This window comes from Micropterus dolomieu, linkage group LG06 (assembly GCF_021292245.1).
Source record: "Micropterus dolomieu isolate WLL.071019.BEF.003 ecotype Adirondacks linkage group LG06, ASM2129224v1, whole genome shotgun sequence".
NCBI classification, from domain to species: domain Eukaryota; kingdom Metazoa; phylum Chordata; class Actinopteri; order Centrarchiformes; family Centrarchidae; genus Micropterus; species Micropterus dolomieu.
The window spans coordinates 14,700,927-14,727,489 of record NC_060155.1 but is presented as its reverse complement, the minus strand read 5'-3'; the positions used below and the strand labels follow the sequence as shown (position 1 = coordinate 14,727,489).

The following is a 26,563-nucleotide window of genomic DNA, read 5'->3' as shown; positions in this document are numbered from 1 at the left end:
GTGGGGGGGGGGGGGGGGGGGGGGGGGGGGGGGGGGGGGGGGGATGTGGGACCTTTTCGGATCAAATTGAAATATCGAGGTGTTGCAATGACAGTGGGGCAGATTTTTTTCATTGTTGATTAATCTGTCGATTATATTCATGTTGATCAGTGTTTTCCAAAGCCCAAGATAGCATCCTCAAATGACATTGCATTGCTATAAGGAATTCTGTAACTGTAACCTGTTTTTCACTTACAGAGCACAACCATGTAATGTGCAATGCAATTAATCAGTCAATAAGTCAACACATCCCCCAGACTCTCAAATCAGTGTAACATTAGAACTGTAACGTTGCATGATCAACAATAAAACTGTAACCTGTTTGCAGCCAGCGGGACATAAATGATTACGTTAATCAACCACCACAAGTTTGGCAAGTAAACGAATGTTCATTCATCTTTTCATAAGGACAGTTGGAGTTAACCCCCTGTAGGTCGTAGCTAAAGCAAGCTAAAGTTAGATGGCCAAGTCTGAGCTAAACATGTTTACTCACCACAGGTTACTAACCTATTTTGCGTTCAGCACTTCTTTGTTTTGGCCTTGTTGAATGAAGTTTTAAAGCCAAAGTTTATGATGAACGGCACAGCAGCTGCCAGTGTTTGCTGTCCTCTCTCACATGTGGCCTATGGCTCACTGTTCTTTGAAAAAACGCTGAATAAATGGTATATGGGACTAGTACATCACCTTTCTAGTCTTCCGACCACTCAGAACGCTTCACACTAGAAGTCACATTCACCCACTGATGGCAGAGGATACCATGCAACTGCTTATCAGAAAGAAACTAATCATTCACACGACTGATGGCACAGCCATCGGGAACAATTCAAATCAGGAGTAAAAGTTAAGTGTCTTGTCCAAGGACACTTCGACATGCAGAGTGGAGCCATGGGTCAACCCACTCTACCTCCTGAACCACCACCCATTTAGCTGATAAAAGCAAAATCTTTAACATGTCCTGGTTGTTATAACCATTTAATTATAAGGAAGTTTTTGTCATAGGGATTATTAACAGTTCAAGTGAAGCTTGATTTCAGGTAACACCAGCACAGAAATGTCTTATGAGGCACTGCACAAGGTGCCTGGCTTCCTTGTGACTTTCATAGCAACACAGTTAAAACAGAGATTTCCTCTGAGAACAAGCTTGAGCTAACAAAACAAACTTGCTTACAACCAGACAGAGACCCTATCATCATAAAGCGAAATAAACCTAGATTGGCTTGCACACAGTGCCTGTGTGAGTCTGCAAATTCTTGAATTTGGGGGTCCAGTATTTTTCTGATCAGGCAAATAGGGTATGTTATTATTTGCATCATAACACACAGTGACTAGGAAATTATTAAAAATTATTGTTTTATAGATTAAAAAAATTTCACCAACGGGTGTGTTCACTGTTGCTTTACCTGGTCCGTGCATGTAAAATATTCACTGTGTCTGTGCCTTCTAACACAATACCAGATAATGTCTCTCTTTCTGAGGCTGTTTACACCGGGCGTTAAAATGCGTTCTGGGTGATCAGATTGCAATCGGATCATACTTGACCACATAAAAGGACAGGTGTTAATGCACTGGAGATGCACTGAAGAGGGATTGTGATCCAGTCAGCTAAACCACCTCCGGAGAGGGTCAGGGACGCATTGTGACCACATTAAACACACCTGCATGTCCGCATACAACTAAATAGGCGGAAATATGTACCGGTCATGGCATACACAGGCAGTGTGTCCCTACAGTGTTGTGCATAAACGCCCTTAAAGGTCGCCGATCATTGAACTTGCTCATGCTTTTGGTGAATGGTGAACTGAATGTATCAGTTTGTGAACTCGCGGGCTGTTGAGTTAAAATCAATATAAACTACTAAAATAATAGTACACATTATGAAGAAAGATAACTCAAGGAAACAAATTTCACTTTCCAGCCTAGCTGTTACTTCAGCGCACTGCTGAAGAGAGAGGAAAACATGGGCGTGTAATCATTGGAGAAAAACAAATCGTGGTGGCAAAGAAATGGTTCAGAAAGTTTAGACAGACTATAATTTAGTCATTTTTCAGACCTGCCCAAACAAGAGGAGGATGTGACATTAGGTTGTTTGACCTTGACAGAGATGGGATCTCAGTATGGACACTGGAGATGCATATTAATACGAGGTGTAAATGTAATCAGATTAAAATCATATCCAGATACAATCTGAGCAAGATGGGCATACATGGTACGATTTGAACCCGTTTCTGACTTGATTTTTGAGCCTCACAACACGCTATTAGTTGGGCTGAATTTCAGCTTCATCGGGCATCATTTGCTGTGCTTTTGCACGGTTGAAGCAGAGCCATGAGTCCATTGGCAAGGATCAGTGTGGATGTTTTTTTTTGTGTGTTTTTTTTCTTCTCACATCGCCTGTGAGAAGTGGTAAACGCTGTCTGAAAGTGCTATGGCAACACAATGCTAGCTATCAACATAACAGTCTTTACAGTAGGGCTGAACGATTTTGGAAAATAATGTAATTGCGATTTTTTTATATATTTTTTTTGTATCAATATTGCAATTTAATATGCAATTAATTTTTAAGCTCTTTACCTTCTGTATTCAAAATGGACAAGCAGTAAATCAGTGTATAGTATGACCAATACAATATTAGATATAACATTTGTTCTTTCTTGTGGGTCAGACCTGTGTTACGATGATTTAGGTAGAATTATTATTACGAGCAATGGTGGTGAAGATGTATCAAATTATAATATGAGAAAGATAATTTGACTCAAGTCATGGCATTAAATAATGATATAATATCATCAGGTCGGCCTACCTACAGTCCATAAGAAAAAATAAGTTCACCAGTGTGTTATACAGTAAGTACTCATGACAAAACCCACAGTTCAACCACCAATTAGTCCTTATCTCAGTTCTAATCTCCTCCATCCAGTCCATCTTTCTGTATCCCAGTAAGCAAAAAAAATACTCAGTTTGAGGTTCAATTCAAAAGTTGGCCAATGAAAATAAAACATACCTCTCATATTTAATAGACAAGCTTAGTAATTCTCCGACAACACCGGAGTTCTGGCGGATGGCCTGACGATTTCACCCACCACCACCACCACGTTACCCGCGGGTGGCGGGTGCTACTTTCATTCCCTGTGTGTGACACTAAAGTTTCTGTAGTGTCAGCGTCTGTCAAGCTCAAGGCCAAACAAGAAGGCAAGGTACAGCGTAACGAGCAGACGAAGCATCAACTTCATCAGACTGCTTTCCTCTTGGGTGTCATGTGACATTAGAAAATCTCATTTTATTACATCGCAATAGTATCGCAAATGCAATTAATCGTTCAGCCCTACTTTACAGTAAAACGTAGGTAGCTTACCTCTAATTCTCTTCGCAAAATGGACAAACCATACTGTCAATGTCTTTATAGCTACCTAGTCCATATACACCAGCGGTTCCCAAACTTCTCTCTTCAACACTTTGCTTCCGGTGAGCAGCGAAGCAAAGTGTTGAAGAGAAGGCAGCCGATATTACTGAAGCTGCAACAGACATCAAAATCTGATTTGTTTCTATGATGACAAGCAGCGCAGTGTCCCTGTTAAGATTGATTTGTACTCCGCAAGTGCATAGCTACGCCGTAGGCTACGCACGTAGCCAGGCATTTATACTTGTGCGTCCGTGTGTCTGTCAATGTGCAATTACACCCCCAAACGCTAGCTGGCAGTAGTGCTACAGCGTCCACTGTGTTGACTTTTTCCGGCCGAGCAGGCTAACGTGAATGGGGGTAAAATTGTAAACGTGCGGCTGGTATAGCCTTTTCAAATTTTATCGACCGAATGGATAACATTCTGATAATGAAATGAGTCATTTCGCTCGGGTTGTGACGGTCAAATATATTGATCCTCTGTGTTACAGCCGCCGTTTTGGCCGCTAGTAAGTTACTTCAAAGCACGGACACTTCCTGTTGGCTCGGAGGTGTTGCGAGGCTACCTAGCCGACCAATCACAGAGCTTACGGAACATGCCCGAAGTCACAGCTATGGGGTTTCACTCAGTGAAACTCTTGAAAGTGACTGCTTTTAAATCAGTCACTCTCCCCTTACCCACTCACTGCACTTACACACAGCATGCATCTATCTTCTGTCTTTTCACTGCAACTCTGCATCGCGATGTAACTTTATATATTTATTACTTTAAAAAGTAACAAATCGCACCCTGTGTATAGCCTCATAAACAGATAACATGGCTCCGGTGGCTAAGCCTGAGAGAGAGGGGGAGGGAAATAGGTGTGAGTAGCCATTTCCTGTGAGCTAAGTATTGATAACATTTTTAATTGTAAATTAAATTTACAAAACTTCCACAAAAAATAATTGTTGTAGTTATTACACTACTACACCACCATTACATTTTTCCTATTGCGCACCCCCTAGAGGCAGCTCACGCACCCCAAGGGCTGCTCGCGCCACACTTTATATTTATACATTTACATTTATACATGCACCATTTGAAAAAACAAACCAAAAAAAAGCATTATTGCAAAAAAAGCTATATTGACAATTGTCAATAGCCAGGACTGTCTGTAGTATTTATATGCATACAGTGTGAGCACTTAGGTCATGGCTTGACCATTGGACGTGTAGCCTAAATACATAAATCAATGGCTTTACATCCCAGACAATTTACTCATACAGTGTGAGTTGCAGTTAGTTAAGATTTCAAAAAATTGTACAGTGTATGTTAGGGCTGAACAATTTTGGTAAATCTAATTGCTAATTGTTTTTTTTACCAATATTGCTTGCGATTTAATATGCGATTCATTTTTAAGCTCTTCACCTTCTGTATTATTCAAAACAGACAGTTAATAAATCAGTGTATAGTATGACCAACACAATATTAGATAGATTAAACATACACTGTTCTTTCTTGTAGGCCAGGCCTGTGTTATGATGAAATTAGGTGATGTATGAGCAATGGTGGAAAAGAAACCTCAAGTTGAGGTACAATTCAATTCAAAAGTTGGCCAACAAAAATAAAACCAAGTCACGCCTCTCGTGCTTAATAGATAAGCTTAGTAATTCTCCAACAACACCGGAGTTCCCAACCCCTCAGCCTCCGAAGCTGGTAAGCAGCACACTGGCTGTAACCAGGCTCTAACTCGGGACAGACTGGGCCTCTTTAGGACTTTGGTACCTGCGGATGGCAGGTGCTACTTTCATTCCTTGTGTGACACTAAAGTTTCTGTAGTGTCAGCTTCTGTCAAGTTTAAGGCCGTTGTACAAAACAACAAGTCAAGGTACAGCGTAAGCGAAGTTGATGCTTCCTCTGCAGACTAGTTTTCTCACGCATATCATATCGCAATAATATCGCAAATACAATTAATCATTCAGCCCTAGTGTATGCCTAGCTTTACAGATATTGCGAGTATTGTGTCTTCAGTCACTAAACTTCCACACTGATGACTTGTTCGAGCGTGTGTATGTTTGTGTGGCTGTGACTATCTATAGTCAGCTACTGTCTGTGCCGCTGTAGGCATGTGAATCATCGTGTGGCGCAGCACGCCTGTAAATTTGACTGGCACAAGATCAGATTAGGGCTGCAGCTACTGATTATTTTAGTAATAAAGTATTGTACAGATTATCCATCCATTTATCGTGTAATTGGACAAATACTTTACCGTGGTGCCCCTGGTACCCGAGATCAGTTGTGTAACTCATATCACTGTAACGTTATAACCCTAACTCACGGACTAACCAGTCATTGGAGAACAATAGCAACAACCACATGGCTATACATTCATAAATAGGAATTGTGCCCTTTCTTTGCTAGCCTTCATCTCAACTAGCAGTCATGATTTATAATAAATGCTAACGTTAATGTTACCTTGTTTCGGGTCTGCTCCATGGACGTAGAGTGGATGTTTTCTGCTTAGATGCTGTGACGCATTGCCATTTTGCTGTTGTGGTAAGCTAGTTCTGTTTTACAAACGATCCACTGTGCAGAGTTGTTTTATTTTTGCTTGAAGTTATCCCATAAAATGATCAGTACAATGCTTTCTGTCTTTTTCTCTGGCTTGTCTCTTGCAAGTTGCTCGCTATTTTGTCTTTCTTCCTCCATTTTGTAATCCTCATCAAGTCACGTCATCTTCACTTGTCCACAACATAAGCGCGACAGTAATAACCATCCGTGCGAAACAGTGCGCTGTATATGGATTTAATGAAGTTTAAGAACTTTTTAGTAATAGTTATTCGATTTTCTCAATGAATAGTTTCAGCCCTCAATCAGATATGTGGTAGTGATCGGTACCCGGTCACCAGTCACGGCCAGTTGTGCTGAAAACCGTCTGGTTCCAGTTGCTGGTGGATCGATCGATGCATCTCTAATCAATTATCTATCACATCTTAAATTACCTTGAATTAGATCGCCTTTGCCCCCAGAAACTTAAACAGTGAGTTCATATCCCATAGAACGTACCTCTCCACCAACTCTCAACAATGATCAGAGCTGTGTGGATGGACTTCTAGTCTCGCAATTGGTCATAAAACAATAGGCTAATGGGTGGCTGGTCCTTCAGGCTTAAAACTACCACTATGGCAGTTTAGAAACCAAACTGTGCTAACTGTAGTAGGATGATAAGTGAAACACTATCCATCACATACACTTGAGAGTGCACAACTTCCCAGAGCTGTGAAATATCTTCATAGAACAGTCTTGTGTTCAGACCAACTGGCTTCCCCTTTTAATAGAAATAAGCAGTGTGTATAAATATTAAAAATGACCAATTTAAGTGTTAAAAGCCAGTTTCCTTGTGACAAAGGAGGATGTATCAGAAATTGCTCTTGTAGACCTGGTTGTTGGAATATACTAGATTTGCCCACGCTCCATCTGCTGGTCAGTCCACTTCAGAACTGCATGATCCTTGTCAGGTTTTCCAGGCAGCGCCCTGCTAGCTGGGACTACTTACCACAGCATTATTTTCACCTTTTTTCTTTTTTTTTTTTTTTCTCTCTCTGTCTCCCTGTGGTGGGACTGGGGGGGGGGGGGTAAGTTGAGCAGGGTATGGGGTTGAATGTTAGTATTGAGCATTTGTCAGTGATATAACTGGCTGTGTCAATGCTGAAATGTGATGTTTTTTATATATAAATAAATAAAATCAGTTACAGCTGAATGTTGTGTAGCAGTCTATGTAAAGAAGTCTCCACCAACTACTTTGCTTGTATACACCAGATTGTGGCCATAAATGTCACAATTTCTGCATTTGAATTTGCCTTCTGGAATAAACCCACTTAAGTGTCATTAGCTTGAGACAGTAGAAGTGTTTTCTGTGAACATGTAAAGGAAAGCCTGGGAGACAGATGCATGGCCAAAATATGTAAATGGTTTGTACCAGGACACATTTAACTGGTCCTGGTGTGTAGCTGTCTGCAGCTTCACATGCCTCCAAAATGTGGATAATTGCAGTATGATTTTACTTTTTACTTCTATCTGTACAAGCTCCTTCTCATGTACACAGTAGTACATTGAGCAAAAACCTTCAGAAGTTTAATGAGAAATATAATGAGAGTTGATTTAGGAAAATATGATGAGCAAATTGATAAATTGCACCGGGGATTAATTCTAATGTAACTGTAGTCATCTATTATAATTATTTAAAAGAAATTTTGTGCCTCATAAGAGTTGTATAATTTCAGATTCTGTTATGCACAAATGCCAGTGTGATCCAAAACTACAGCAAGTTTAGCTCAGCAATTACTTTTTGCACCTCGTACAATAACATCAAAAGAGCTCTCTGTTAGAATTTGGTGGTAGATATTTATTTTTAACTCAAGCTTACAGGTAATTAGTTTTATCCAACATTTGCTAGAGGCCTCTTCTGTCATTCTTGAGTTTTAGGGTTGTTCCTTATCTTGACATGGAAGTCATTTAGAGGGAGGGGTTGATTTGGCATCCAGCCATTTGTGATTTTTCTCTCCAGTGGCACTGAAAATTACCCCACCCCCCATTTCTGCATCTCCTCCCTCACTTCTAACCCCCTGTATCCTCCTGAGTACCCCTGAGACACACTGCTCTCATTTGGCCTGTGTTTGCTCTTCCCACTTAGCATGCTAACAAATGATGTTGCTATTTAATTTGTATCCATGACAATTATCCCCTCCACATGGCGCTTCCAAGATTAGTTTAACAGAGCTCCCATTGGAGGCTGCTGACACTGACAAATCTCCCCATACTGTATGTAAAACAGGGGTATGTGGTGTTGTGTGTGCGCGCATCTGTATGAGTTGACACACACGGTTGGAAATGTAGACATTGCTGTCTGATTTGCTGACGGAGCACATTCAGTCAGATATGGGAAGGGTTGCAGTTTCTTTATAATTGCATAAAAAATTCTTGTTTTAAAATTGTGATGACAGGGAGAAGTGGAGAAAAGGCCAATATTACATTTAACCGGGCACTATAGAGAGAAACTTGAAAAGGAGCAGTAATGAGATATATTTGGGTCACTCAACAGGAGGTAGAGAAGCATATCCCAATCAAATATTTTTGCCTTGGCTCTTAATCCAACCTTAATACTAATGTACATACCCAGCCGTGACTTTTTTGAGTTAAGCCTTAAGTGCAGACAAAACCCTATTTTTAGAGGTCCAAAGTGCCTTATTCTACACACAACTTGGCTATAGTAACTTGCTGTAAACATATGGAGCATATGTGTAATGCAGAGTAATTCTATTCCATTTGGAATAATCATTAAAACAGTAGGATTGTTATTAGACCTAGCCATGGGTCCTTTAAAGCACAGTGATAACCAAACAGTTGGATAATTATATATTTAAATAAGAGATTGGAATAATAACAAATAAGACTAAAATGTATTCAGAAACATGAGGATATAAAATTAATTACCTGTGTTGTGTATTCTCTGCACCTTTTTGGTTTTGTCCAAAGCTTTAATGAACAATGCCCATGTTATCGGAACGTGATATACATCACAGTCCCTGACGATTGTGCCACCCTGAGGATATGTCAAGATTCGAAATGTGACTCATGCACACTCACGATTAGATATTTGTTTTTGCCATCTTAAATTACAGAGCTATTATCATATAATAAGTAATGTCTCTATTCAGATTTGAAATTCAACGAGAGCACGTTCACTTTGGCTCTAATGAGTCGTCATCCCTCAAGGGACTGTAAATAACAGTATCTGTTCCATGTTGCTCTGGAGATGAACACACATTTCAGTCATGGTATTTGAGCAATAGTACAATTTTATTCGTTATAACCCTGTACCTACATGAGCATAGTCAATTATATGTGGATGATGTTACATTAATGCCGTAGTGCATCTTTTTTAGAATTCCTAATCTGTTCCCCTGAATCTTAAGAGCAGAGTTATCCAGATTGGCCTGCCTCCATCTTTAGTCTACATACTACCAGTCTGTATTGGGCACACCCACTACCACACCTCCGCCTTGCCCAGCGGCTTGAGTGCCTCCATTAAAAATCAGCGACAGCTGTGACTATATTTAACTAATTCATGACCCCCCCCCGGCAAACCCATGCGCTTTTTCTTGTCTCGTTCTTTCTCACTGCCTCTATTTATTTGTGCGCGTCTCTTCCTCACCCTAGGGGTCGAACCAGAGGGAGGGTTGTTGTGGATGAGGAGGACAGCATGGATGGGACTGAGATAACAGAGTCCATTGGCCCTCAGGACACAGGTGAGACTTTGCAATGCCCTTTTTTTGATCCATTATGTACATGTCAGTTCTGTTGGGAGCGATATGAGGCTAGAACTTGCTCATTCATGAAGGCTCATGCAGAGAGTGCTTCAAAACGGTATTTCAGTAAAAGCAGAGGAGTCTCCCTCTCCTGGAGAAGGATGGATGAGAGCTTTTTCTTGGCACCCCATGCTTCTACTTCAGGGCTATAATTGAAAGGGTTTAGCTTGAGCTGTGAAGCTGCAGTGGGTGTGTATTTTTTTTCTCCCCTTACTTCCATCTCTCCTCCTGCTCTGAGATTGGCATTGAGGTGCACTGGGAAAGAGCCCAAGGCTAATGCCCTCTAAAAGCTTTTTAAAATCCCATCAGTCTCTCCAGACCCATTTTATGTGCTTTTTTATGTGTGTACATCACATCACGTGATCATGCCTCCCATTCTCATACATCTCAGTGCTGCCCTGTTGCTGTGCTGGGGATACTCAACAATGAAATTTTGCCAGTGGCTAGCTTTGCTTACATTAGCTGTGGTTTGTGTTACATAAATAATAAGCAATTATTAGGAGCATTACAACATTCCAACAAAAAAATTTTTTTCACCTTTTTATTTTTGTTTTGAAAGTACAATGTAGCTTAAATGCTATATGCGAGCCACTTTAGAAAATATTTTAAATATATTTAAAACTATCACAAACATATATACTTTCACGTATTTACCATTAAAACTGTACCCTTGTGATTTAACATGTCACTCCCAGAATAACAAGGGAATTGTTAATGTTGAAAAAACGAAGGTGATACACACTTTCCGACACGTCACACATATCCCGAGACTGTAAGAAGTCTTCACAGGTGCATTCAGTTATTAGGAGGTAATGAGCTTGAATTTGTCCTTGTGTAATTCCATTGGATGACACTGAATCATTGCAGTATTAGCCTAATTACATCTTTAATTATGTTTAATAAAGATTTTGCATGGCCCAGTGAGAGGTACATTTGGGAGTTGTTTTTTGTGATTACAGTGAATTGAGCCTTTTTTGAGGTAATTTAAATAAAAAGTATTTATGATCGTAACACAAATGAGTTTAGTTGTGTTACCTATTTTAGTCGTATTACCTATTAATATTAAACCCCACTTCTTGAGACATTTTGGCTGCTGTGATTCATATTTTTTCCCCAGCCTCCATTGTTATTGCGATTCTGTACAAGAGCTTGATGTTCCCAGTCTGTTTACTGTAATCACTGCTTGGGCATATGGTCCCCATATTTTACCATCCATCTCACTAATAAAGGCTGTGTTTCCAACCTGGAGGAAACTGACTAGAATGTAACCAACCTGCCCTACAACAGTGTGTGTCTCTCAGAAGCTGCATGCTGATTTTACAGTCTTAATTGGCAATTACTTTGAGAGATTGTTGAACGGGCTGCAATGCTCACAAATGCTCTGAAGGGATTTAATGCTTAGTGGTTTCTTACTAACTAACTAATCGATTTATTTTTCTGTTGCCATCAGAAACGCCAATCCAGCCAGTGGAAACTGTGGAAGTGTTGACCCCTGAGGTGCCAGAGGAGGACAAGCCCTCTTCCCCTCTGGCCCAGAGCCCTCCAGCCGAGAATTCAGCAGGACCATCTGTCCCAGCGAGTAGAGAAGTCAAAAGAAGGTTAGAAACACGAAACTTCTCTAAGCCACAACGGTTTATATGAATGTGTACATGTATAAGGATTAGAATGCAATTGGGCATTTGTGTTTCTGCTGTGTGACATGCTGTTTGCCTTGCTGTGTACACATGCGTGGATGAATTGAGATGGAGTTATAAGGCGGTAGAGGCAGAACTCTCCTCCCAGGTGCCACTCTGTTAAAGGTTGTAATCAATCTCCTGGCCTCTCTCAGCTATCGATGTTGGTGATGGAGGGCAGACCAGCAGCATCTCCTGGGATCTTATTAACAAGGCCATCTCATCCCTTAGAAATGTGATGAATATTTACCGCCCCATTTTTTATTTCTCAACTTTCGTGTTCTTGGCCACTATTCTCTCTTTTTGTTGTTTTACCTCTCTGTCTCCAAAACGCCTTTCTCACGTGGAAGCCGCAACACTTCCATGTCCAGTTGTCCAATCTTGTTGTTGAAAGCAATGCTGTATGGTATTTATAAAATGGATAATAAAAGCACTGTATCAAAAATCAAATTTTGACTACAGTTGCAAATTGTAACATCTGAAAATATCTACCCACTATTGCACACAAGGTTACAGGTGCTTGTGAGAAGGGGTCTGGTCTGCTGCTACAAACAAACCACTTGTGAAAAAATCATATACAAATAAGAGGATGGGTGGGTGTACGCCTGCCTCCCAAGCAACTATGTGTTTAGATGTATGTTGCTGCCCAAACAGTCCCATTGCCAGAAGAAGGATGCCTTAATTCATGGTGACATGCGTGGCACTGTATTAAGTCACAGTAGGTATATATAATTAAACACCCCCTTCCACGCATTTTCTTTGTTTCAGTGAGCGTCTCTGTGCCTTCTGTTACTGTGGTGGCCATAGCCTGCTGGGTCAGGGGGAAATGCACGTTTTCAGCACCACGCCTCAGCTTGAAGCACTCTTCAGCCACACGGGTGGAGGAGGCTCGACGAGCGATAGCAGTGATGGTGAAAAAACCACTCAGCCAAAAATGGCAGAAGAGACCACCTCAGGACAGAGGGAAAAGACGAAGTAAGTAGGCCTGGCTGACAGTGTTATTACAAATGGTTTGTCAGTGTTGGTCAGGACAGTAAAGTAATCTAAGATGAGTCCCCGTTGTAAGTTAATGAGCTGCAAGAAATCAAAATTTGCTCATGGCCTCACTTCAGTGATCCTTTTGTTTGTCCCTGTGCAATCCAGGAGACCTCACAAGCTAAAGAGCCTCTTGCCATTAGCGGTAGCATTGTCATTCTACATTTGAAGGCTAAATTATCACTTGGCCAGCAGGGTCCTCAGGCCCAGGGATGCTACATCAGGTGAAGGGTGCACGTGAGCCTTTCGTGTGTGTGTGTGTGTGTGTGTGTGTGTGTGTGTGTGTGTGTCTATGAGCACTTACATATTTGCACACTGTGCCAACAAAGGACCCTCCTCGGACTCTTTTGGACAGCTGCCTAATTTGTTTTGGCCCTTTGGAAACCAGTTGGGCGTCTCTCCGGGTTCACAGTGACGTAATAGGCAATGAGAGCAGTATGGCTCTGGCAGCATGCCAAGCCAACCAGTAGCTGTTGTGTTGTTGCTGTGTGATTGGTCAAGGGGGGCCAGTCCTCGGTTATGCCACACAGAGGCGCAGGAGGGAAAATTATGTATTGATTTGTCAGAGGCAGAGGTGGTGGACAAAGGGGAAAACTGTGGAAATGTGAGGAGGCGGGAGAAGATCATTTGATAACTAGTGATGAAACTTTGCCTATAAACAATAAGCTGCCAAGGCTGTTTGTCATGAGTGTGCCATCATGCTTCCAGAAACCAGTCTCTTGATTTTGGCCGTTGGTTTGTTTACTGGAACTTAAGTCCTTTTTAAATGCTAATGCTCCCTCTCCACATTTTCCGCATGCTATGCAGCTCACTAGTTCAAGCCAGGGACTCGGGGAAACGCATCCTTTTCAACAGATTTTATGAGACAGAACAGCCAGCCTCTTGTGCACTCACCAAACAAGATGGCCCTCTTCTTCCTCCTCCTCTCCCTCCTCCCCCACAGCTTTTTATTTGCTGTCTAGCATTTTCCCCCCGGCTCATTCTGTCTTCATCTCTCTGCTTTTGTAAAAACTGCACATCGTTCTCTACCTTTATGTCTCTACTCTCGATTCATTCCTAAATTGATTCCGACTGTCCTCCTTTCTCCTGCGTAGAATATCTTTTAGCTGTCCTCCTTTTAAAAAAAAAACAAAAACAAAAAAAAGCTGTGCTGACCCGCTTTCTCTGCAAACTTCTTCTTTTTGTTCCAGTGGGTCTGAAAGCTGCGAGGAAGAACCAGACCCAGCCAGTCGATTTTGGGATGAGCTTTCTCATGTCGGCCTTCCACAAGATCTTAATGTCCAGTCTCTCTTCGAGTCAGGTAAGATCAGTAGACTAAACATTTTTACTCCTTTTTACCAAGCTTTTAATGGCGAATCACACTTATTCATAATCTCACCATTTGTGAATGCTCTACACGTACAACACAAGATATTTATTTGATTCTAACCTTGTGTTGTCTTCACATCAATTGTCTTGAATTTTTAGGGCAATGCTGGGCACATCAGAGTTGTGCCTTGTGGTCCGAAGGTGTTTGTGAGGGCGAGGGACAATCTCTGCTTAATGTGGACAGAGCCATTGACTCAGGGAGCACAAAGGTGAGTCAGGGGAGAACATCCGTGCACTAATAGGTGTTAACACCATCTTAATGTGTTGGGGCAGCAGGGAGGGACTGCTTTAGTGAGGCACAGTCAAGCTGATGGATCAGACTGGCTGGTAAAGGTTGGCCCGGCAGCATGGATCTCTCAGCTGTGAAATGGAAAAGGTCACGCCACTCAACAGGGCTGAGCTCTCGTGGCAGCTTAGCTCTTAGTGTTAGCGGTGCGTTTGCAGCCCATCGGCAAGTATTCCACTTGATCTGCAGAGTAGCTATCAATGCACACTCGTAGAACTGAGGGGAAAAATAGGGAATGGATGAGTTTCTGTCGTGGTTGTGATCATCAGGGGTTTAAACAGGGGTCTTGATCTCAGCTGAGAAAGATGTATACATTCATGTATAAAGCACTTTCTTAGCATAAGCTAAATAAGTCATAAAACATAATGGATGTGTTTGTTGTTGCCTTGGCTGTTCATGGAATTTATTTGCAGACAATGACATTTTAGACTTATTTAATGATCTCTCTGTGTCTCTTTCTGTAGCACTGTGCATACTGTAAGCGCCTTGGAGCATCCATTAAGTGCTGTGCTGAAGGATGTGCTCAATTCTACCATTACCCCTGTGCGGGGGCAGCTGGGACCTTTCAGGATATCAGGAGTCTCTCACTCCTCTGCCCAGAACACACTGAATTGGCCATTCACAAATGTAAGTTGAGTAAAATCGGATACTTTGTATGTAAAAGCTTAGTTAAATAATTTACATAAATGAAAATTAAGAATTTGACATTGTATCAACTATGTACCGTCTGAAATGCGATTGTTTCTCATTGTTTAGTTTGTTTAATTTTCCTTTCCCACAGTTGTAGATGATGTAAATTGCGCACTATGTGATAGCCCAGGGGACTTACTGGACCAGCTCTTCTGCACCAGTTGTGGTCAGCATTACCATGGGGTATGTCTGGACATGGCCGTGACCCCTCTAAGGAGGGCAGGTTGGCAGTGCCCTGAGTGTAAAGTCTGCCAGACATGCAAGTGAGTCACCTTCACACTCATGTAAATAAAGTATCTTAGTTTTCATTCTGTTCAGCTTTTCTTTAACTTTTTTTTTTTCTTACTATTATTCTCTATAGCTAGCAGGCATGGTGCATACTGCTGGTTTGTTTACCTCTGTGGTTTGTGAGATGCTAACTGGATGTTTTACCCTGAAGCTCAATCTTGTAACTTCTGACCTTATTTAAACAGCACAGGAGCTCTGCTAGAAACCAGGCCTGCTTGCCTTAGGTGAACACTTTCCATTAAGCTTTCTGTTCCGTATTTACATAGAAACCCCTGTTACATGTTGTTACTGCATAGCATGGTATTTTTCAAGATGAGTATGGTTTCATGATATAGTCACATACTGTAATGGATGGGATGAGAGTTGAGACTGGCTCAAAATTGTTTGATTCCTTCATATTGTTTAGTATTGACAACTTTACAAGCTTTTATTATAGCATAGCCTTTATTGTGGATGTTATCCCAATCTTAAACCTTACCTGTAAGTATGTATGTATGGAAGTAAAAATAATTAAAATACATCCTGTGTTGGTCAGGAAAAGGCCGTTTGTGTTTACAGTAAACCAATTTTTCAGCCTTACTTATTTCTAACCCTACAATTAGAGATGTAGCACCCCCACACACCGTGACGCACAGCTACATGCCCCGAGCCACTGTATATACCAGCTGGGTTAATATTTAACATTTCTCCAGGAGCAAGCATTCTTTGTTTGCCTTGTAAACAATACAATACCAAATACAATATTGTGTATATACCATTCTGATGCGCAACAATCAATTATCCTTACATAAGTATGTTAACAAGCTACATTTACCACCTTTAGCAACTATTAAAATATTTCACTGCTGGCCTAAAGAGAGAGTAATACACCAGTTCACAGTCTACAGGTAATTGTTCTGGCATTGGACGCAGCATATCAGGACAATTTGTTGCATCGCCTTGCCTACACATCGCAGCAGGCCTAATCTTGTGTATGCATTTATCAAAAATGGGTAGTCAGTCAATAAGGGACCGTTAGTGTGCTCAGCCAGTTTTCTAGCTGGTCTGGCAAATGTAAGGCTGTTCTTGTGAATGACTATTTCTGGGGGGTTCTTTAGAAATACAATATTTAACTGTTGGCAAGACATACACTAAAACAAAAACAAATAATTCTTCCTCCCATTTTCTGAAAAATAAGAACAGAGAGCACATATTGGTTAGGGCAGGAAAGGGCTAGTTCTCTCCCCTCATTCAAATGAAAACAAATGGAATTGATATTTGCTACACAACCAAGATCCAGTGTAACAGAAACAGATTCAACAGATTCAATTAAAAGTATAAAAAGTCACAAAGAATACACCTGATGTGCTTTTGCCTGGCTTGGAAAGTTTTCAACAGGTGCTCAACTGAGAACTAATGCATTATGTAAAAAAAATAGTTTGTTCACAAAACCTCCTAAAGATGACTCTTCCAAAAAGATAAACAAGACGACTATGATCATCCATGTGACTATATAACATCCCGCGTGGCTTTTGGCAGTTCATGTGCACTGTGTCCTATATGCTGCATCATTTCATTAAACCTTCTCTCTCTCTCTTTGTAGGAACCCAGGAGAGGACACTAAAATGCTGGTGTGTGACATGTGTGACAAAGGGTATCATACCTTCTGTCTACAACCTGCTATGGACTCTCTTCCCACCAATGGATGGAGATGTAAGGTAGGAAAGTCCTCATATAATGCTGGATAGCATATGTAAGATGATACAAAATAAAGGTTATTCTGGCTGGTATGAAAAAATATTTTTTTAATCATTTTTCTATTGAAGTGCCAACCCATTGCACATGATGCCCACATTGTTTCGATCAGTAATTTTGCAGCAAATTGCAAGACAAAACTCCCCATGTGTGCAGACAGGGATATTCAATGGAAAAATATTCATGATATGAATCTTTGCATTTGCAGTAAAATGTCTACCACCCATGAGAATATTACTTTTAGTGGTTTGTATTGGCGCTTCCTGTGGTTACGAAATGACTCACATCGGCTTTAAAGGCGTCATTTCAGCCTCAGACAATGTAGTGTGTGTGTCTGTTTACAAGCGTGTGCATGTTAATCACACCCACCCCTCCATCCTCCAGCATTGTAAATGGTGTGCTTGTCACTCAAGCGGCTGGTTAAGGCCGCAGCAGTAGAGCCAGCAGGTGATGAAAGGTCTTCACACTTGGCTTCTCAATGTGACTCAGCACAGTAGGAGCACAACCCACACACTTTCTTGCTAGTTGCTTCTCCAGGGCGCCTGCCACCAACCCCTATCCCCGCTCACATGGTAGTTTTGTTCTGAGTGCAATTGTCTTGCTAAAGTAGAGATCAATAGGGGAAAAAGTCATTGTTTCAGTTTCAATGCTCTGTGATGTTCCTCTTGACGTTGTCTATCATATATGAGCACCAGAATTTGATTCACCAGAATGGAGGCCAGTGCCTGAGATAAAAACTTACTCAAGCTGAGTGGCTAGCTAGTCTACTAAATGAGTCTATTAAATGGACATTTTCAAATGGATTTTTGTGTCTGGTGATAGCGTCCATTATGGAAATCATTATCTTTAATTGATACAGAGCTGTACAATTGTCCATTTATAGTTGTATCTATGTTGAGGTGAACTTTCTGCCTTTTCTTGCTGAGTCACCCGACAATGACGCATCTGTTAGGAATGATAGCTTGAACACTTTCACACAAAGGTAAAGAAATGAAAGTATCACTCTGTGTTCCCAGCTGAAGGACAGGCAGTGCTCATACATAAAATAACAAGAAGCACGAAGGTTTTGTCAAGATTGGGCAGCCTCTCTTGATATCCAGCATGAGCAAAATACTGGAGTCCAAGCGCCATTTTGAATTAACAGTAGCACTTAACAGGGATTCTGCTGAATAGAAGCCAAATGACCACTTTTTAAACCCAAAACAGCTCCGTTTGCTGGTGCACACTGTCAGTGTTGAAGTTTAATCAAAAATGCTGGCTGCTATTTATTTGCTTGTGCCACACTGCTCAACGTAACTGTTCGAGTGATTTTTGAAAAGCAATTGGACATGATATCAAGTGTCAGCCATTTGTTACCCTACTTGGCAGCAAGATGCAGCTATGTAGCCAGACCCTAATTCATTTGATGCCAAACACTTTTCAAATATGGCAGCTATGGCTCAGGTGGTTGAGCGGGGCATCTACTGATGTCAGTGTTGGCCGTTTGATCCCCACCTTCTCTTGTTCATGTGTCGAAATGACTGCACATGCATGCGCAGTGTCTTGTCCTAATTGGCTGGATAAATGGAGAGGGTTGTGTCAGGAAATGCATCTGCTGTAAAATTATGTGCTGTGGCTAGCAGTTGAAATAAGACGTTATAAAACTTTAAATGTTTGTACTTTTTATGTGTAAACCTTAGTATTTAAAAAGTGGTTAGTCTATATGATGATATGCAATAGAGTCTTGGTCTTAAATACATGTAAATTCGCTGTGGGTCTGGACAGGTTTCTTGGTTGTTTCCTTTTCCATGCATTGGCTCTGAATTGATTTCAGTGTTATGTTAGTATGAAGGCTTTCTTTGCTCCTCAGAACTGCAGAGTATGCATCCAATGCGGAACACGAACCAGCAAGCAATGGCACCACACCAGCCTGCTGTGTGAGAACTGTGTCCAAAACCAGGACCCTGCTCTGTGCTGTCTTATGTGTGCCTGCATCCTGGACCCTGAGCATCACAAAGACTTACTCTTCTGCCACACTTGTAAGAGGTAAGGAACACAAAAGGAACAATGTTGTTTTTTTGTTCTTGCTTTAATTCTGTGGTGAATTTATGTTCCCTGGTAACACTAAGAAAACACTAGGAAACCCACAGTGACAAACATATCACATTTTTGGGTTTCACAGACATCCCTGTTGAACAATCCCTTAAAATTCCTGTGCACTCCTTTCAGATGGCTACACCTGGAGTGCGAGCGTCAGAACTCAGGCCAAGCAGAAATCCACCCCAGAGAGGACTATGTTTGTTCCAACTGCAGGTCTCCTGCTGCAGAGCAGGCACTACAGGCAGAGGATATGGACACCGGCCCAGAGCTCAGCCCTCAGCCAGCCTCCATGCACACAGACTCTGAGACTGGCCTACAGCTGGCTAAAAAGCACACAGACCTAGAACCTGGCACTCAGCTGCCTCCTGAAATGCACAATGACCCCAAACCGGAATTACTCGCTGTTCCATTGCACTCAGATCCAGAGCTTGTTCAGGCTACCGTCCAGGAGGAGAAGCTGGTCATGTCGGCCCAGAAGCCTGGTGGGTCTTTGTTCCAAAAAGGTTAGCTTATACATAGGAAGATAACTGCTCTGATCTCTTTCCTTGTATTATCTTTATTTTCCTCTATGCCCAAGTGTCCCTCCTGAGCATCTAATCTGTTTTATCAGCATATTAATCACATCTTGTTATTGCAAGGAAGAGCCAAGCAACGTAACTCTTTTGATTATACAAAATCATACACAAGCACCAGGTTATACAATTGAAAATGAAAGAGAATCTTTGTAGTTGAGGGTTCATTCATTCAGCCTCTAGCCATGCAGAAGCAGTTAAAAGTTTTGGGCACGCAACACGAAATTGGGCTCTGGTGTCAGCACTGAAGTTTTGAAAGTCGCAGTTGTTGCAGATGAAAGGATTGGGAGTTGTTTGGACTAAGACCAGAGAGAAGCACTCCCTCTTTTATTTGGAGGATTTTCTGAGGACTCCCCAATAACCAGATGGTGTCCTACTAGCGAGAGATTAAAGCGACTCCACTGTCTTTGTTTTGAGAATTAAAAGTACTTTTTTTCTCCCTCCTGTCTCCTGGGGACGTTGGATGCTCTGCTAGTCTATGTGAATGAAAAATTGATACTTGAGAGCACTTATTTTTTTTAAAAGGTCACTTCACTGCATAGCTAAGTGAAACTACACAGTGCGACTTGAGACAGAGATGGGCACTGGAGTTGGTTGCTCATACTGCTGCAAATCAACTTTACATTTGACTTGCAGTTCGTGTTTAATTAACCTCAGTCTAGGCTGGACTGTTCATGCTGCTTAACGGAGGGAGACGTTGCTAAGGCACTGCGAACGTGTCTCATGTCTGTCATATCGCTGTGTACTTGTTTGCCAGCAACAGGTGTGAGATACAAAATCAATGCACAACAAGGTGTCTATCGTATATAGGGCCTTCAATTAGGGCTGAACAATTAATCGTTTTCAAATTGAAAATTGCGATTTGAAAGAACGCGATTAGCTAATCGTGAAGATGGCAATTAAAATGTAGGTTAATTAAACAGTGCATCTGACCCGTTTTCTGACAGTCATGCAGTTAAAGATTCATTCCGTTGTCATCCTTGTGTGACAGGCTTGCTCGCCAATCATAAGTGCCATGCGCCTCCTGTTACGGTCCTACTCACCAATCAGAGCGGGCACAGGGCGTGTACATTTTACAACAACAAACAAAACTGGAGAAAAACGCTGGGATTGTGGCGCCAGCGGAACCAACACAGGCAGCGGCTGTGCTGCGGTCTTGTCCGTCAACTCACACTGAAGTGTTTCAGCAGCTGAGCGTTTAGAGCTACGTTGTTGACATGTTGTTAATTTGTCATTTTGTGTGCTTCAACTACAGATAACAGCTCTCTGTGAGCCCTTTCATTCTTCTCTGTGCAGGCTACACATCCCACATGTAGCATTTCAGAATAAGAGCATTTTGCCTGCCTGATTTTGCTGATGTGTTCAGATTTGCTTATTTGTTCATCTGTCTGATTTTTGTGCTGCTACTACCACGATTAGGTAGGCTACGTAGTTAAATTGTTTCTGTTTTAACTGTGTTTACTGTAGGGTGTTTATTTTGAAATTCGACCGGATTCTCTATGCCGTACTGTGTCTGACTTCCTGCCCGGTTCATCTGCTCTGTGCTGCTTGACGCTGCTTCTGTCAAAAACAGACTGGCAGTGAATATAACTTAAGCTAAACTTAAAAAAAAAAAAAATACTCAAATCATAATCGCAATGTCTGACAGAAAATCTGCAATTAGATTTTGTGCCTAAAATTGTTCAGCCCTACCTTCAATGGGATTCAGAATATTAGTTATGGCCATTGGATTCAGGGACTTCAAAGAATTTGGGCACGACAGAATAACTTTGTTGTTTAATTTTGGTTGCTTATAGAGTAACTAAATAGGATACTGAACTGCAGTGACATTTCTTGGAATAGCCATATTGTCAGAACCAATATAAATACTTTGGATGTGACTTGAACTCTAACCCCAGAGGCTCGACGTGGACATAATATTTTCTGGCGTATGAGCTTTTCTAGCAACATGCCATTAAGTAGATGCACCTTCACCTACCATACCTGCCTCTTGTGTCTGGTGCTTCTGTGATTCACTGTGGTGCAAGTTGTAGCAACACTGAGTTACATGATGTTGGTATCTGTATGAAGCTCAGGGCTGCATCTCCACTATGGTTCCTGTGAGTTCTTTGAGCAGTGGAGGGTAGTATCAAGGAAATTAGCAGTGAGCTAGGGATGCCAGCGGTAGCTACACTGCCCACTCTGTCTAGACAGCAGACTCCACTGGCAGGAGAGAATGGATAGGAGTAGCATCATGGTGATGATATTAGATCCCCTGTCTGCAAACCTGCCTCGGAGCTATGCTGGCTCATTCATGACTGCACACACAGCTTTCTTGCTCTACACACCATACGCATGTGCTCTTATTTTACTAGCTTTTTTTCTTATGGCAAAGCGATGCTTCCTCCATTGTGGTTTTAAAGACGAGTGTCACGTATCTGTGGATTGATATAAGAGGAGCTTTTGGAGGTTCGATTTAAGCACCTAAAATTAAGATTGCGTCGAGCTTTAATGTGTTTGTTTATTTATTTGTTTATTTTGTTTAATTCAAGATTCTCTTATTCAGATTCTCTCCTTTTTTTTTTTTTTGCTTTGTTATGGGAGATCATGACTATGCCGCCCGCGGCCCGCGACATGTAATGTAATTAAAGTCATTAACCAGAGCTGTTAATCACCTGCCAGGATTCTCCACCACTCAGGGTTTAACAGCAGGCTTCCCGTGACTCAACTGACAGATGCTGTTCGATCTGTTCTGTGACTGCATGTTAGGCCCGACTGTAGGCCTCTGCTGCATTAATCAAAGCCGTGTATTTATCTCATCACCTCATTCACAGTAGGAGGTGTAGGAAGCAGGGAGATAATATGAATGAGAATGTGTGTTCAGCTTGGTCAATAGTTGAAGGCTGGAGATGGTCGGAGGCCCATCTCCTAATTGACTTTCTGGCATCGGCACCGGATGAGCACCTGCAAGCTGCACAGTCATGAGCCCAGAGCACACAGGCCCTGGGATGTGGGTTGTCATGGTTACTCCCTTCCCTGGCAGAGATGCTTAGCAGGTGCATGTGTGTGTCAGGATCAGTGTGACATGGGAACTTGTGTATTGAAATGGTGGGTGTCTCGTTAAGACTGGGCTATCTGTACGGTCAGAGGCTGTCTGGCAGAATATTGGCTCGTTGTGTGGACGCCTGATAGCCAGGAATGACTAGTTTTATTCATACCCGACTAGTCAAATGCATTGATGTCTTTTAATACAAAACCAAACGGAGAGAGAGGATAGGAGACACTAGATAACCGAATAGAGAGACGAGGTAGGAGACCCTAGATTATTGTTAGAATGCAGCCTTAATTATTAATGATTAAGACTTGCCTAATATCTTTTAATGCATCGGGACTGCTTGTTTACTTGAAAGCCACCCCTTTTCAGTAACACCCCTGTCACATCCTTTTCAAGACTAATACAACAGTTTATTAAAATCCGAGCAGTGAAATCTATTTTATATCCTTTCAGACATTAAATGGTTTTTTACTTATAGAACTAGCCTATATAGTCCAAAGACATGCAGGCAAGGTAATGTGTGACTCTTAATTGCACCTAACAACTATTGCCTTTAGGTGTGAGTGGTTGTTCGTGTCTGTGTGCAATGTGATGGACTGGTGACCTGTCCAGGGTGTACCCCACTGGATGTAACTAGCCTATATACATTTTTCTGTATTTAATGGCTCATGAGATAATTGGTGATCTGCAACAGAAGGTCGTATATGTTAAATTAGAGGTTGTAAAGGATTATCGCCCATGTTCACCTTATTTAATAGAAAAACCCTTGGTGGTTTTACTAAAGGGTATAAGAGTTTTCATGACTTTGGAATTGAAATCATAGTCGTGTTTGTTTTACCATCAGGTTCAAAATGATGGGTGGATTGAATGGATGCAAGCAGAAATATTTATTTTTCTCTGCTTCCAAGCCTAAAATTTCCCTGTGGCCCTCTTTCTTTATACCCATACCACTTTATTTTAATGTGTTCAGTCTCTCCAGTTCTCTCTATTAATGAACAAATTACTTTTTTTATTGTGTATATAATCATTCTGATAATGATCTTATCTCTTTTAGAAGTCTCAGTGGGAGCAGACGTTGTCGAGAGGCAGGTTACTGAACCTTTTGTCAACAAAGTCCTAACAGAATTCAAACCAGGTTTGTACACACATTGGTTTCCACTTCTATCTTTTTTTCATCTGTTAACGATGTACATGATGTAAAGACTGTGTATTTTCTCCTTACAGAAACAAAACCAGCAGCACGAGCCCAGCTTACATCTACGGAGAGTCCTTCAACGGCTCCCAGCCAGGAGTCTGAATCTTTTCCAGTCCAGCTCTCTATGGAGGCACTACAGGCACAGGATACCACATTACAAATCAAACCAGCAAAGACAGAGGCCTGCCCTGAGCAGGGCATGGCCAACCCCAGCACAAAGGATTTTAAGGCCATCATCTCAACCACCAAAGAACCAAGTACTGCATCAGTACCTTTCTCGGACCAACCAATGGAGGTCTCACTACCCCAGCCTTCAAGTATGGATGTAGTCAGGGCTTCTTTCCTGGAAACTGTTCCAAAAGAACTCAAGAAGGAGAGGAGTGAGCTTATTTTTCACAGAAACCTGGCAGAGACTGTTAAGCCCTCTGCCTCTACTACATCGGAGGAGATGTACACTACACCGGAGAGCAAGCCTGATCCGTCACTTTCCAGCTTGTCTTCAGACGAGAACCCACTAAAGACATGTGTGGAAAGGTTGGCAGAAATGGTTTCCTCTCCATCCCACTCCTCCCCTCTGGTCCGAGGGATGTCTCCCAGAGAACTGGCCCAGATCCTACCTCCACTGGGTGACCACAGCAGTGTAATGCCCACCACCACGCTTATACCACTCACCCCTAAGATTGGAATGGGAAAACCAGCCATCACCAAGAGGAAGTTCTCTCCTGGGAGGCCACGAGTGAAACAGGTAGGAACATGGATATCATGTTGCAGAAGAGCATCGGTTCTGCCTTATTCACTGTCCCAATCAAGTTATTGTGGCTGCCCTAGGGGGTCTGCTAGGTGGATTAGTTTTGTTTATTTATTTTTTTTGGTGGCACTGGATTGGTTGAAGCAGCCTAAAGGCTACGGTTCAGTATATGTTTTTTCCTCAGTCAAGTTATACCTTGCAGTACACTATGCAAGCATAGCAGGAGGACAGCCTGGTGAATGATGCTTTCTCTCAACTCCTTGTGCCCTCTTCACATTTGTGCACCACCTGAATAGTTAGTCATAGTGTTCATGCAGAGCTCAGTTGAAGTATTCGTTATTTACAGTAGGAATTATATATTATTTTTTTTCTATGGCTAAAGCACCTTTCACTGAGTGTCACCATATTCCACCTCAGTGGCATTTTCATCACTCTGTTCATCTCATGTCCACATTACAAACATGCGCCACCTTATGGTTCCATTGACTTAAAAATTACCACTACCATGTGGTAAGTGACCATTACCATGTCTTAGTTATCTCCATATTTCTCCCGTCAACTGCAGTGGGTCACTAGTGGCTGTGTTAAAAAAAAATAAAAATAACTTTTAGTGTCACTAAAACAAATGAATTGTAATGGAGACAAAGAATATAGACACTCAGAAGAATAAGAATGGAAATTGAATCACACCCATGGCTATAATATATTATGAATGATGCTGGTGAGGGTAGATTAATTTAGTTTGCAAAATGTTTCATTTTCTCAGATATATCCCATCTCTTAAATAAACATCTTATAGCCCAAACTAATCTGTTACACAAGGCCTGGAGCCAAAAATTTGAATGTTGCTCTTCTTCCAGCATGCTTAAGTTTGTCTAATGCGCTCATGTGCTGCCATGCTGACGCAGTTTACTCATTTTGTCAACATGCGAAACATACATGGTTGTCATGGCGAGAGTTTCCAGGGCCACTTTCCTGCTGTATGGTGCCATGTTGCTCTGGCAAAGTATGCTCTGTGAAATGCAACTAATGCTATTGTGCTCTCCAGTTTTGCTTTTATGAAGAGTCTATTAGAAACCTTTAAATTCATATGCATGAAAAACCGGATTGGCTTTAACACAGAATGTAACCTAATACCATATCCTGGTCATCTTTTGGCACACAAGATGCTTTGTAATGCATTGGCTCTGCATAGATGGATGTGTATTGAGTAGTTCCCAGATGGCTACCTTAGGAGCTCACTGCATCTCTCTAACATCTTTCTTTGTATGTTTTGTTTCTTCGCTGGCTTTGTTTTTAAGTTGCTGCATTTTGTCACCCCCCTCCCTCCCTCTCTCTCACTCTCTCACCCGCCCCCCACCTTACCTTAGGGTGCATGGAGCCCCCATAGCAGTGTGAGCTCCCCCTTGTCCTGGTCACCAGACCAGCCAGAGGGGTGGGACGTCCCAAAGACCAGGCAGTCCTCTGGCAGCCCCGGCTGGAGCATCAGAGTGGTAAATACTGTGGCTCACCAGAGACAGCAGGGCAGCAGCTGCCCTCTGCTAGCCCTCTGTTTACCCTAGTGACGCACACTCCCCGTGTGTTCCTGAACGTCACTGTGTAGCCTGCGCTAACAATTACCACCACCTTACAGTGAGAAGAGGAGATTCATAGGACAATGGATAAGCAAATGGCTATTTTGACAGTGGGTTTTGCTGGCTTTGCGGTTGAATTGAGAGATCAAGGGTTCGGTGTAATAAGACATCCACAGTCTACACAAATATTTTTACAAATGAATGTATTTCTCCCATTTCCTCTTTGTCAGCCATGCTCTGCTGTGCGCCCTCCTTTTCTGTCTTATCCAAACTTGTTGAAGTATTTTTTTCTTCTTTGATTTTGATTTAGTGAAATGTCTGAGGTAGTTGGTAGCCATGGTGACAGTCATTACTCTTAGCAAAGCTGGGTGAGGGTTAATTTGTACGCTGCGGCAGGGGTCCAGTCCAGATTAAACACAATCGCACAGTGTGTCAGGAGGCACAGTGGATGGGAGGGGCCTTGGTCTGGGATCAGTGTCAAATGTGGGGTAAATGGGAAGGGA

The 26,563-nt window shown here is 41.9% G+C and overlaps 1 protein-coding gene and 1 long non-coding RNA gene across 8 annotated transcripts in view; one reads left to right on the top strand and one right to left on the bottom strand.

Annotated features, from left to right (window-relative positions):
- Positions 1 to 26,563, bottom strand: part of LOC123971923 — a 66,634-nt gene that overhangs the window by 485 nt on the left and 39,586 nt on the right. The gene's annotated exons all lie outside the window — the stretch shown is intronic.
- kmt2cb (lysine (K)-specific methyltransferase 2Cb) overlaps positions 1 to 26,563 on the top strand; it is an 86,987-nt gene that overhangs the window by 23,404 nt on the left and 37,020 nt on the right. For 5 of the 7 annotated variants that reach the window (XM_046050988.1, XM_046050984.1, XM_046050985.1 and 2 more), the window contains exons 3-15: positions 9,636 to 9,724; positions 11,235 to 11,382; positions 12,226 to 12,432; positions 13,683 to 13,792; positions 13,960 to 14,069; positions 14,611 to 14,773; positions 14,928 to 15,099; positions 16,707 to 16,821; positions 18,708 to 18,883; positions 19,067 to 19,440; positions 23,598 to 23,678; positions 23,768 to 24,483; positions 25,857 to 25,979. In XM_046050988.1, the coding sequence (XP_045906944.1) occupies positions 9,636 to 9,724; positions 11,235 to 11,382; positions 12,226 to 12,432; positions 13,683 to 13,792; positions 13,960 to 14,069; positions 14,611 to 14,773; positions 14,928 to 15,099; positions 16,707 to 16,821; positions 18,708 to 18,883; positions 19,067 to 19,440; positions 23,598 to 23,678; positions 23,768 to 24,483; positions 25,857 to 25,979 (2,584 nt within the window). The remainder of the gene's footprint in view (positions 1 to 9,635; positions 9,725 to 11,234; positions 11,383 to 12,225; positions 12,433 to 13,682; positions 13,793 to 13,959; positions 14,070 to 14,610; positions 14,774 to 14,927; positions 15,100 to 16,706; positions 16,822 to 18,707; positions 18,884 to 19,066; positions 19,441 to 23,597; positions 23,679 to 23,767; positions 24,484 to 25,856; positions 25,980 to 26,563) is intronic. The other 2 variants (XM_046050990.1, XM_046050986.1) reach the window with 1 other exon arrangement.